Source organism: Crinia signifera, chromosome 7 (genome assembly GCF_055691185.1).
Source record: "Crinia signifera chromosome 7, ASM5569118v1, whole genome shotgun sequence".
NCBI lineage: Eukaryota > Metazoa > Chordata > Amphibia > Anura > Myobatrachidae > Crinia > Crinia signifera.
The window spans coordinates 168,040,284-168,054,150 of NC_139223.1; the positions used below are offsets into that span (position 1 = coordinate 168,040,284).

The following is a 13,867-nucleotide window of genomic DNA, read 5'->3' on the forward strand; positions in this document are numbered from 1 at the left end:
CTGCTTCATACATCTACCCCTGGGGGAGATGCAGGCTCCTACACAGTCACAGGAGCCAGGTGTAGCATATGCAATATGCCGCACCTCCGATATTGTTTACTATATCAGCGTTGCCGATAAAATGGATGACCCTCTATATCAGTGGTTCCCAACCCTGGTCCTCAAGTACCCCCAACCGTGCAGGTTTTCCAGGTCTCCACACAGAATCACAGGTGAGATAATTAGCTCCACCTGTGGATTTTATAAAATGTGTCAGTGTATAATAAGGGCACCTGCTGGGTGACCTGGAAAACGTGCACTGTTGGGGGTACTTGAGGACCAGGGTAGTGCAGCACCTGGCTCCTCTCACTAAGAAGGAGCTGGCATCTTGGTGTGTGCCTCCCCCCCCCCCCAACAGGTGACACCCGGGCACAGCCCGCACCCCCATAGCGATGCCGCCGCTGAAGGATGTAAATAATGCTGGTGTCCTGGGCACTCACCTCCAGGTAATTCAGCACTTTCAGCGGCCTGCAGTCACAGAGACTGACGTTCTTATTCATCACAGACTTTAAGATTTCTTTTAGATCGGACAATCCATAGAAGGGCAAACTTCCGGCCATACCCTCAATCTCCACACGGCTGTCATCCGAGGTCAATCCTAAAAATCAAAGGACACGTAAGTAGAGTTGCTGACCAATCTAAAGGCCCTCATACAGATTTGGTCACAATTTCACCCGATTCGGATGAATCGGGCCAAAATCGCACCTGTAGACGTCCCGTCCAGACCTGATGTGCGGTCCCGTGCACATCGGATCGTAGTCTGGAGGATGCCGAAGATTTTCTAAATCTTATGTGCAGCCTGAAGCAGTGCAGGGGGATGGCAGCGTGCAGGGGATGCAGACGAGCCGGGGCGGAGGGAGCCAGGCAACGGACTCACTTTAAAAAAAAAACCATACAAATGAATGGGCAGCCACTGATTAGCTGAGACCGCTCTGCCCAGCTTCCCCGGCCTGGCTCCCTGGTCCCCTTGCCAGCGTCGGCCGCCACATGACGGGCCTAATCGCGTGTGACCCCTCCCTCTTTAAAACCTTACATATTATACCTGGTATAACTCTAATCTGAAATCCATTAGCGCAGAGTCTCGGATCGGAGAAGTAAATCTGTCCGTTCGGTTTTGGAGCGTCCTTTTGCATCCGTAATAACGTGGCCAAATATTCTGGTGCCCCAAATAACCTGAAAGAAAACACATGACAAAAATACAGAATATACCAAGAGAGTTATACCAGGTCCAGGGTCTGACCCGGGATTTAGAACACCTAGCTGGTAACACCTACAGTTAGTAATGACTACAGCTGTGCACCAGCTAGATCATCTGGGAAATGTGACAGTTAGTAATGACTACAGCTGCGCACCAGCTGGGGGATCTGGGGAATGTGACAGTTAGTAATGACTACAGCTGTGCACCAGCTAGATCATCTGGGAAATGTGACAGTTAGTAATGACTACAGCTGTGCACAGGCTAGGTAACCTGACAGTTAGTAACGACTACAGCTGTGCACCAGCTAGGGGATCTGGGAAATGTGACAGTTAGTAATGACTGGACCTGTGCACCAGCTAGGGGGGGGGATGTGACAGTTAATAATGACTGCACCTGTGCACCAGCTAGGTGATCTGGAAAAAGTGAACTGTTGGCAGATCTCGAGGACCAGTTTGGCCACCCCTGGGTTACAGCCTCCTTGTATGAAGTGTGAATGGGGTAAAAACCTTAATGTGTCAGAATATACAGGGAAGCTATAATCTCTCCCCCCCTCACAGACACGTTCCTTATATGGGTCCCTGGTCGGTGACCATAGTTACCCGTTTACACTGCCCCTTAACTCGGGCCATTCCTGGGTCCCAAACCCCGGATAAGGACCTTTCTGCTTCCTGTAACTTGTGAGAAAGATGTTACCAAAATCTGGACTATTCACCCCTAATAACAAAGCCCCCGATACCATCGGCCCATCGTACATCCAGGGGTGGAAGAGAAAATGATTCCTGTCTTGGTAGGAAAATTGGTCCATAAATACTTTGGAATTGCTAAACCACCCCCCCCCCCCCCATGAATTGAATATTACCGATCAGTTAATACAGTTGGCGAGTCCAGCCTATCGGCAGGAATGCTGTGATTGGCCACAAGGCGGTTATACAGCAGGACCTCCTCCACTCTGCACGGGTTCCACAACCGGACGTTCTTCTCAGACGCTACAACCCAGGCGTTGGGGAAATTCAGCCTCCCCATGCAGGTGATCTCTCCGGAGTCGGGCCGCGCTTTCTCCGGTAGTCGGCACAGCCGCCGCTTTACGCCGCTCAGGCTGAAATCTATTTGGACGGTTTTCACGGCGATTGCCGGAGATTTCTTCTCCACCTGAGAGTTAAACAGCTTGTCCAGGATCTGCTGGTTGGAGAGCGGGGCTTTCAGTTTGTCTCTGGGACTCGGACCTGCCGCCAACTTCGCCCTTTTCCCCGTCTCTTTGGGCTTCGTCTTCCCCAAGGCTTTTTCGGTCTGTATCTTGTAGCGGTGCAGGTCCTTAGCTGCCTTTTCCTCATACCTGCGAGCACAACAGGTAATGAAGGTTACTGTGGGCACATTGTACTACTTATGTGTCACCGGCTCTGGCACGTCCTGAGGCGGAACGGTCTGGTGTAGCAATTGTGTCCACCAGCCGTAATATATATAAGTATGGAAATAGATTTCTTGATGTGCAAAAGGTATTTAGTCTTCCAGTCAATGTAGAGTGTACTGCTAGGCTCCACAAAAGTCTTCTATTTAGTCTTCTACATTGACTGGAAGACTAAATACCTTTTGCACATCAAGAAATCTATTTCCATACTTATATATATTACGGCTGGTGGACACCACGCCCATTTCTGTAAACCCATCGAATTGCGAAAAACCAAAAAAAAATTGTGCCTCCTAGGAGTCTCCTAGCGTTCGACCATTTTTGTGTGACCATCGTATTGTACCATGCCCCTGAGGAAGTCGTGTGTACGACGAAACGCGTTGGGCTCAATTGGCGTTTATGGACATCCGTCTACTGTTTAATTGTACAATCTGTTGTAATACCATCGGTTCACAGCAACTGTAATTAGACCTTACTTATATACTGCTATGCTCCTTTGAGCAACTTTTTAATAAATTGTTTTTTACTGTTATTTGATTTGTTCAATCATATAAGGTCTTTAGCGCACCCTGAAAACCCCCCATTTTTCCATTTCTTTAACCGGGTCCCATCTAACAGGGGATCCTTTCAGGGTTGCAGCTTATCGTATTACTCCCATTCAGCGCACTGTGTGGCCCCCTTTTGCCATTATATATATATATATATATATATATATATATATATATATATATATCTCAGAAAGACAATTGCAGAATTTCCCAGCCAGTCTGAGAAGTTTGAAACCACCTTTTTCCACACTTATTTCTGGGGGTGGAGTTTTGCACAGATTCCTACGGATATTCTCACTCCTACTGGACAAAACGTAACAATTATAAAGTATATATATCATCATCATCATCATCCAATGCTCGAGGTCAAACTGGAATGTAAATGGTCACCAATGAGCCGGCAAGAACAGACGCTAAGTAATTCTTACCCGAGTTTTTCATCCTCGCTCAGTTCTCCCCAAAGCTCCGAAATCGTTGAGGAAACATCAAACCCGTCCCCCTGACTGTCGTTCAGACACTTCGTCCTTTGTTCCTGAGTAAAGATATCCACGGCAGACATCGGCTTCTTGACCACTTTGTTGCTCAGAAGATCGTAAGCGGTAATGAATCCAGATTTCTCGATGATCACGTTGGTCGTTTTCCTGTCCGCCTGACCATCGGGACTCCTAGAGGAACCGGCGACCTCGGACCTCTCCTCAGAAACCACCGGACACAGTATCTTCACCGGTTGGAGATTTCCGTTACTAGAGCTCCTGAAAGCGTTGCCCTTACTCCAAGCGTCGTCTGTGGCTTCTCCAACATCGTTAGAAGTGATGTTCTTAACGAGCTCTGTTCCCGGCAGCTGCTCAACAGAACCACACTCAAGTCCAGGCTGACTTTCTGGTAAACTCTGGTTGCTGGTGTCAACGGATGAACCACAGTCATTACGGATTCCGGGCTTCGGTAATGTCAGAGAATCAGTTAAATCTGCCCCGGAGGCGTGGCCTAACGATTGGGTATTAAAGCAGGGCTGTGATTGGCTTTGTATTCCATCATTAATAGAAGACAGGTCATGGGTTCCGGGATCCTCAGTTTTACCACATATTTGTTTGACCTGATATGTTCTTGCAAGTTCCTTCTTTTTATCAGCAACATCTGCTTTGTCGGAGGTCGGGATTATCGGGTCGGGATACACAGATTTCAGAACGCTCTCCACAGCTTCCAGCACAGAGTCCTATGAAACGGGAACAATTTGGGACAGAGTGACCAAACTATCGGGTCTGGATGACACATCAATAGTCAATGGGGACAGATGCACTAAGCTTCAAAAGTGATAAAATGGAGAGTGATAAACAACCAACCAATCAGCTAGGGTTACCACCCGTCCGGGATTACTCCGGACAGTCCGGTAATTAAGACCGGCGTCCGGAGTCCGGGCGGGTGGCTTTCCCGGACTATACATAGTCCGGGAATAACCCGCCCGCCGCCGCCCCCTCGTCTCCCCGCTCCCCCGCTGCCCTGCTCCCGTCCCCTCACGTCTCGACTCTCCCCCGCTGTGTATGCGGGAGAGACGTGCTGCTGCGGTGCTGCATATGCTGCTGGACCGCTAGCCAATGGCCGCTCGCGGTCCAGCAGCCACCAGTTGATTGGCTGCTGGACCGCGAACGGCCGTTGGCTAGCGGTCCAGCAGCGGGAGTTAGAAATGTTAAAATCATACAGCACAGCAGCACGTCTCTCCCGCGAATACAGCGGGGGAGACGTGAGGGGACGGGCAGGCAGGCACAGGCACACTGACAAGCCTGTCTGCCTCCCGCAGGCGGGGGAGGGGGTTTCTATCCCCCTTGGCAACGAGCACACTGGCACAGATCAATCCCCCTCGGCAACGAGCACACTGGCACAGATCAATCCCCCTCGGCAACGAGCACACTGGCACAGATCAATCCCCCTCGGCAACGAGCACAGAGGCACAGATCAATCCCCCTCGGCAACGAGCACACTGGCACAGATCAATCCCCCTCGGCAACGAGCACACTGGCACAGATCAATCCCCCTCGGCAACGAGCACACTGGCACAGATCAATCCCCCTCGGCAACGAGCACAGAGGCACAGATCTATCCCCCTCGGCAACGAGCACAGATCAATCCCCCTCGGCAACGAGCACAGAGGCACAGATCAATCCCCCTCGGCAACGAGCACACTGGCACAGATCAATCCCCCTCGGCAACGAGCACACTGGCACAGATCTATCCCCCTCGGCAACGAGCAGAGGCACAGATCTATCCCCCTCGGCAACGAGCACAGAGGCACAGATCTATCCCCCTCGGCAACGAGCAAATTCAGTCCACCTTGGCATCGGCATGAAGCCCCTGGCATTGAGCATATAGGTAAGTGGCACTTATGTGTCAAATGTGTATGGTGTGTTATACAGTATGTCATGGGCATTGCTTAGTGTTATATAGTATGACATGGGTATTGCTTAGTGTTATATAGTATGACATGGGCATTGCGGTGTTATATAGTATGACATGGGCATTGCGGTGCTATATAGTATGTCAAGGGCATTGCGTAGTGTTATATAGTATGTAATGGGCATTGCAGTGTTATATAGTATGTAATGGGCATTGCGGTGTTATATAGTATGTCATGGGCATTGCGGTGCTATATAGTATGTCAAGGGCATTGCGTAGTGTTATATAGTATGTAATGGGCATTGCAGTGTTATATAGTATGTAATGGGCATTGCGGTGTTATATAGTATATCATGGGCATTACGGTGTGTTATATAGTATGTAATGGGCATTGCAGTGTTATATAGTATGTAATGGGCATTACGGTGTGTTATATAGTATGTAATGGGCATTACGGTGTGTTATATAGTATGTCATGGGCATCATGTGTGGGCTTATGAGTAATCGGAATTACAAAGTTCATTAAAACGTGCAATGGGCATTACGGTGTGTGGCATAAAATGTAATGGCCATTATGGCATGTGGTATACTATATAATGGGTGTGCGGTGTGTCAGCATTATGACAAAAATTTTGCAGCGCGCCTTCGGCGCGCACTGTCCATGTTTTCCATCCTGTGCAAAAATTTGGTTGAGTCCTGGCATAATGTGTAATGGCCATTGCAGTACATGGAATAATACATCGTGATTGGCATCACGATGTGTGGCATAACTTGTAATGGCCATTATGGCATGTGGTATACTATATAATGGGTGTGCGGTGTGTCAGCATTATGTCAAAAATTTTTCTGCGCGCCTTCGGCGCGCACTGTCCATGTTGTCCATCCTTTGCAAAAAAATTGTTGAGTCCTGGCATAATGTGTAATGGCCATTGCAGTACATGGCATAACACGTAATTGGCATCACGATGTGTGGCATAACTTGTAATGGCCATTATGGCATGTGGTATACTATATAATGGGTTTGCGGTGTGTCGGGATTATGTGAAAAATTTGACGCGCGCCTTCGGCGCGCACTGTCCATGTTGTCCATCCTGTGCAAAAATTCTGTTGAGTCCTGGCATAATGTGTAATGGCCATTGCGGTATATGGCATAACACGGAATTAGCATCACGATGTGTGGCATAACTTGTAATGGCCATTAATGTATGTGATATAACATGTAACTGGAATTATGGTATGCAAAATCAAGAATGAAATGGAAGCAAAGGTTTAAAAAAAAATCAACATAAGGCGGGTCTGGGGGTGGGGCTGGGATGGGTCAGTGGGTGTGTCAAGGGGCGGGCCAATGTCCGGGAATCTCTCAACAAAAAGGTGGTAACCCTACAATCAGCTCCTGCCTGACATTTTTCAAACACAGTCTATGACATGGCAGATAGGAGCGGATTGGCTGGCTGTTTATCGATAAATACTTTTTGCATTTTTTAAGAAGTTTAGGTGACGGCAACATCAAGGCCAAACTCTGGTTCAACAGCCAATTGAAAAGTGTCTTGCTGGTCAATTCTCCTTGTTGGTGCGATGAATCACTCAAAAAAGTGAGGTAAAACTTTGGAAACTGGCGTTTTTGGAGGTATACGGCAATACAAATAGCACGCTGTATGTATTAAAAAGGGTACACAGCAGATAATAAAGATGGCCGCCATGGACCCATAGTATAGGTAGCAGCCAATCAGTTCCTAGCTGCCATGTTACAGGCTATGTTTGAAAAATGACAGTTGGGAGCTGGTTGGGTGGTACTTTATCTCTGTTCACTTTATTATGAGCATAGTTTCTGGGTGACCATGCAGGAGGTACGCCATTAGCGCTTCTCACATGTGCCCGATCGCATCTGACAGCCTATAGGAATCAGTCAATCAGAAGTCATTCTGTAACACAAGAGACTGGAATCACGTTAGCGGGCCGGCTACACGGAACACGCGTGACGTTACACACCTTGCTGTGCAGCATCACTTGAGATTTATCCGGCGTCAGGTTGACATCTAAGGATGAGGCTGGAACAACGATATTCATGAAAAATATCGGATAGCACCGGGAGGACTCCGCATTCTTATTATAATACAGTCGCACCATCTGCACAAACACAAACATAACAATTAACAAAGAATAATGAAAGCCGGGGACAGAGGGGCCGGCGGCCGGGAGGACAGAGGGGCCGGCGGCCGGGAGGACAGAGGGGCCGGCGGCCGGGAGGACAGAGGGGCGGCGGCCGGGAGGACAGAGGGGCCGGCGGCCGGGAGGACAGAGGGGCCGGCGGCCGGGAGGACAGAGGGGCCCGTGGCCAGGAGGACAGAGGGGTCCGCAGGCAGGAGGACAGAGGGGCCGGCGGCCGGGAGGACAGCGGGGTCCGCATCTCCCCATGCTGCTCTCGGCCCAGAGATATATTCACTCTATGCCGACTGGGATCGTGACGTATGAACCATCGGTCTACACACACACACAAACCAGGGAAAATACTTGTGTCGACCATGCGAGTGTTGAGCATGTATATGTGGACCTTAGGTTTATGTTGGCCTTCTGTCAATGTCAACTTATCCTATGTCGACCATATCCAGGTGCCAAACTAGTCACTGTCGACCATAAGTGGCTGTCGACCTAGACCATATCCTGACCCTAAAAGGCTGACATCATCAATAGGATGAGTTTTTCCGTTTTTGGTGTTAATGTCGACATGGACAGTCCAACAGTTGTGAAAACTCATGTCCATATTTTCATGTGTCGACCATCGCCATGTGCTTGTGTCTGCCTTTGTCAATGTTGATCTTGTGAATGTTGACCTGTGAAGGTTTCAACCTGTTAACTGTCGACACAGACACTGTCGACCTATCATCCAGATGCCGACAGGGTCTTCATAGTTCCGAACGGGGACCAATGTTGCGGGTCTGCGGATCACACTGGCCGAGGTGTTCGCACAGGGTGGGGTAGGTAGGGGGATGCGCAGTGGGGTGTCACATGGGGACACCCAGCGTTTCCTGGGTGTGCCCAGAAAAACACTGGGCGTCCCCATTCGAACGCAGGCGTGTCGTAGAATGGGGCAATCATGACGATCATTGCACCGAGAGCCGCTCCATCTGTATTCGGACAGAAGCCACAAGACAGGATCCAGGAAAGCTCGTACACAGGAATCACACACAGAGAAGCCAATAGATCCGGAACAGGACACATAATAATACGTGCAGCTACCTTCAGGATGTCTCTGTGATGGACGGGACGCTGGTTTACAAAGACAAAGCTCCTCTCCGGGCTGGACAGACTTGTTACAGCGCGGTCAGCGCCCGGCTTGGGAAGAAAGCCATCCACGGAGACCTGCCGTAAGGAGACACATTATCACACCTGCCCTGAATGACGTCCTGTCGCCTCACACAGGTCTCACGAACGCCGGGATGCGGCCATATTTCAGCCATCTGTAGCAAACTGTGCACAAGCCACGGGCTGTATATGCGCCTCTGGAAACTTAGCAGCCATTCCGAACGTTTCTCTGCGGCTGCTGTTTGGGCATTTCTGGATTGCAAGAAAGCAGCTTTGCCGGCGCACAGACCAAGCGACTCGCTATTTGTGCGAATACAGGCGGATCTCGTGCACCTGGCATGGCGTAGGTGTAAGCCGATAAGGTACTTGTGTAGTAGCACGGCGCCCAATTTCCATACGTAGGGAAATCGCATCACATGCGGTTATTTTTTCGGGCGATGCAATCGCATGCATTGCAATTTTCCTATGTAATTCATTCACTGCTCTCTGCCCCACTGGTGCAATGCGATCGCACCGTGTGCAAAATCGCACACTTCGGGGTGGCGTGGATATTGGGGGGGGGGGCTAAATCCCATTGCATCGCATAGAAGTGTATAGTAAAGTAAATGGCATCTCAAGCTATAAAATCACATGCGATTGCATGTGATTTTGCGTGCAGTGCGGTCGCATGCGATGCAATGCGGTGCGATGGCATCGCACCCGCGGGGCAGAGAGCAGTGAATAAATGACATAAGAAAATCGCATCGCATGCAAAAAAACGCATGCGATACGATTTTCCTACGCAGAATAGCCCACTAAGCAAATTGCTTAGTGAGCGCCGTGATAATACACAAGTACCGCCGATAAGGATACCGGCTGTCCTCACAGAGGGGATCGGCGCACAGATGCGCACTCACGGGATTACGGGTGCATAGTTACATTAGCGTTCCACTCGCTTCAGCAGTTCTAACAGCGTTCCTATTACATGGGATCAATCAGCTTCTCTCATATTGTAGGCCGTGCTAGAAACATGACCGTTAGACGCTTCATCTACCCCCCACATAAACACATATACACATACAGGGGAGTCATGTACCTCTGGATCGTGGCATCGGTGCTGGAAAGGAACCATATTGTTTGCGACGGCGACTCCCAGGACAGACATGACGGCCATTTTGTGATCAGAGACTTTGGGCTTCTGCCATATTGTCACCTACAACACACACAAATAGCTCAGAGTTATTAATTTGGGATATTGGTGAAGCCACCATGGACCACGTTACATTGGGTAACAACAGATCATTGGTGGAATGAATGTGAGATAAGGTCAAGCCCTCCACTTTATCTCTCTACATGGCTTAGTACATAGACCTTTACAAGCTAGGGACCCAAGTTTGCAGGCCATTACTTCTGGACCCCAAAAGACACAATGTCAAATCGGATTTAGAGTAGGGGACCCACAAAAATGGATTTTGGAAGCTTGAAGTCTGGGCACTTTGAGCTGCCGGTTGCTTACCTCCGCTCTACATAGAAATGTCATAACTTATATGGCCATGACCAGTGCGCAGGTGCTCCGTCGCATTAGAACTTTGGCGATGAACCGTTCTTGGAAATATAAAAAGGGAAATTTAACCCAGTTCCAGATTCTAATTTACGGCACGATCCAGGCCACACACTGCGGGAGGTCATTTGTTTGGACACTATTTAAGGAATAGCCATGTGTGTGACTACTGGTGGCCTTCTAATTACAGGAAAGTCATATTTCTCTCTATCTCCCTCTTTCCCTCCTCTCCCTTCAACTATTTCTCCCCTCTCCCTTCACTTCGCTCTCTCCCTTCACCTCTTTCTCCCCTCTCTCCCCCTTCACCTCTTTCTCCCCTCTCTCTCTTCACCTCTTTCTCTCCTCTCTCCCTTCACCTCATTCTCCTCTCTCTCTCTCCCTTCACCTCATTCTCCTCTCTCTCTCTCCCTTCACCTCATTCTCCTCTCTCTCTCTCCCTTCACCTCATTCTCCTCTCTCTCTCTCCCTTCACCTCATTCTCCTCTCTCTCTCTCCCTTCACCTCATTCTCCTCTCTCTCTCTCCCTTCACCTCATTCTCCTCTCTCTCTCCCTTCACCTCATCCTCCTCTCTCTCTCCCTTCACCTCATTCTCCTCTCTCTCTCTCTCCCTTCACCTTTCTCCTCTCTCTCTCTCTCCCTTCACCTTTCTCCTCTCTCTCTCTCTCTCTCCCTTCACCTTTCTCCTCTCTCTCTCTCCCTTCACCTTTCTCCTCTCTCTCTCTCCCTTCACCTTTCTCCTCTCTCTCTCTCTCTCTCTCTCCCTTCACCTTTCTCCTCTCTCTCTCTCCCTTCACCTTTCTCCTCTCTCTCTCTCCCCCTTCACCTTTCTCCTCTCTCTCTCCCTTCACCTTTCTCCTCTCTCTCTCCCTTCACCTTTCTCCTCTCTCTCTCTCCCTTCACCTTTCTCCTCTCTCCCTTCACCTTTCTCCCCTCTCTCTCTCCCTTCACCTTTCTCCCCTCTCTCTCTCTCTCCCTTCACCTTTCTCCCCTCTCTCTCTCCCTTCACCTTTCTCCCCTCTCTCTCTCCCTTCACCTTTCTCCTCTCTCTCCCTACACCTTTCTTCTCTCTCTCTCCCCCTTCACCTTTCTCCTCTCTCTCCACCTTTCTCCTCTCTCTCCACCTTTCTCCTCTCTCTCCACCTTTCTCCTCTCTCTCTCTCTCCCTTCACCTCTCTCTCCCTTCATCTTTCTCCACCTTTCTCCTCTCTCTTTCTCCCCATTTTCACCTATTTTCACCTATTTCTTACCTCTCTCATCCCTTATTTAGCCACTCACAGCTTTCTCTTCTCTCATCCCCTCTCTCCCTCCAATCACTCCCTCCCCTGGCATGGGCAGTGTATTTTTGTTCACTGGACTGGGGATGGTGGACAGACACTATGGGGGTTATTCTGGTTCACACTCAAAGGCAAATCCACTCTCTAATGGACAAAACCATGCTCCACTGCAGATGGGGCAGATGATACATGTGCAGAGAGAGTTACATTTGGGTGTTATTTTGTTTCTGTGCAGCCTAAATACTGGCGGCTTTATTTTTACACTGCAATATATATATATCAGTTTGAAGTACATCCCCCCCCACACCCAAATCTAACTCTCTCTGCACATGTTACATCTGCCCCACCTGCAGTGCAGTATGGTTTTGTCCTTTAGAGAGTAAATTTGCCTTAGCTTGTGAACCAGAATAACCCCCTATGTGCAGGCATCAGGCAGCCGGTGAGAGCTGTTTGGTGGGAAGGGAAGTGCTCTCCAGCTCTGTACAATATAAATGCTTAAAAGGGGTCTATTTAATATCTACTCTCTACATTAGTGAGAGATAAAGTAGAGAGAAATACAGTGGCAGCCAACCAACTTCTAGCTGACATTTTTTAAACACAGCCTGTATGATGACAGTTAGGGGCTGAGTGGCTGGTACTTTCTCTCTCTATATATAATAGAGACACAGAATAAAAGCAAAAAATTAAGGAGTCCCCCTTTCAAGCCCTGCACACGTGGTCACGCCAATGACACAATATTTATAACGAGAGCCACGGACCAGCAGAGATATGTAGCAACCAGTCTAAACAATGTACCTATATGCAAATTAATGATCTCATAACAATAAATAAAGTACAGGAAATAAAAAGAGGAAGAACATGAATTCATTAAAGGATTTGTCTTTTCCTGGACTCGAGGGGTCTTCACTGAACGGTAGAAGTGCCCAATGCTGCGCTGAAAGCCCCCCCCCCCTTCCCCCCGGCCGGCACGGCAAGGGTCACTGGGAAGATATTCACACATGCACATAACCAGCTGACCAGGTTCCTAGTAGGGCCAACTCGATCTACTGCTTGTAAACTATTTACCAGAGGGGACAGGCTCATAAACACTAGCATCTGTTGGGTTTTAGCAGTTCCCATGCGAGAGTCTAGATTTCAGCCATAGATGCCCGCTCGCTGGGATTTCTACGCCCTGACAACACTAATTGAGAGGGAATCTTAATGCAGGGCTCCTGTTTTCTGCTTCCTCGGGCCGGGACGCATTCGCCGAACCGTGCATCGCATATATAACTCTATATATAACGATTAATTAGCACATTTCATTCTTAGCGGACAACTATCAATAAATACAACACTGCGGGTATCCGTCATGCGCGGGAATGCGCCAGCCGCTTTCACAGATCTATCAGCGGGTAAATTAGAGCGGAATGAGTCGATATTTCGGCACGCGCAGATCATTTTTTACCGCGCTGAACAGCTTTGTATCAAACTTCAAAAAGTGATTAAGTGGAGAGTGATAAACAGCCAGCCCCCAACTGTCATGTTACAGGCAGGGTTAGAAAATGACAGTTAGGGGCAGATTGGCTGGTTGTTTATCGCTCTCCGCTCTATCGCTTTTTGAAGCTTGATACATCTGGCACTCTGTCCGTTACTGACAGGCAACTCACCCATCTGTACGCCGGGCCTCATGGGATGTAACGCACGTCAAGGAAGCGTTCATTGTTAAATAATAGGTTTGCAAAGTAATAAAACAACGCTAATCTTTCAGATGATATCAATTTATATTTAAATGCTGTTTATCCAAACTAGGTGGCGTGGCACCCTGGGGCACCACAGGGCATTTGTAGGGGAGCCACGAGCTAGCAGACCAGGAAGAAGTCCACCCAACAGACCCTAATGATGACAGATAAACACAATTTCGTTCATTTATTATCCCTTTGAGCAACAAGTGAATTTGTCAAACTAGATGTAAAAATTGCAAAGCAAACATTGTTATCCATCATAATGACCGGGAATGTCACCTTACATGGGAAATATCGTCTTGTTTTTCACAATATTTTTTTTACTTGAATTTATATAACAAATGTGAGCGACGCTGGGATTTCTAGATAATTTGCACATCGCTCACAGAGATGTTGGCACTCAAATGGTTCATTGTTGCTAGATAACTCACTGAGAAACTTTTGGCCATA

At 48.6% G+C, this 13,867-nt stretch overlaps 1 protein-coding gene across 1 annotated transcript in view; it reads right to left on the bottom strand.

Moving 5' to 3' along the window:
• PMS1 (PMS1 homolog 1, mismatch repair system component) overlaps positions 1 to 13,867 on the bottom strand; it is a 58,267-nt gene that overhangs the window by 1,021 nt on the left and 43,379 nt on the right. The window contains exons 6-12 of the mRNA XM_083154263.1: positions 9,957 to 10,073; positions 8,816 to 8,938; positions 7,568 to 7,705; positions 3,619 to 4,403; positions 2,097 to 2,570; positions 1,082 to 1,212; positions 480 to 637 (exon numbers count right to left, since the gene is read on the bottom strand). Of these exons, the coding sequence (XP_083010389.1) occupies positions 480 to 637; positions 1,082 to 1,212; positions 2,097 to 2,570; positions 3,619 to 4,403; positions 7,568 to 7,705; positions 8,816 to 8,938; positions 9,957 to 10,073 (1,926 nt within the window). The remainder of the gene's footprint in view (positions 1 to 479; positions 638 to 1,081; positions 1,213 to 2,096; positions 2,571 to 3,618; positions 4,404 to 7,567; positions 7,706 to 8,815; positions 8,939 to 9,956; positions 10,074 to 13,867) is intronic.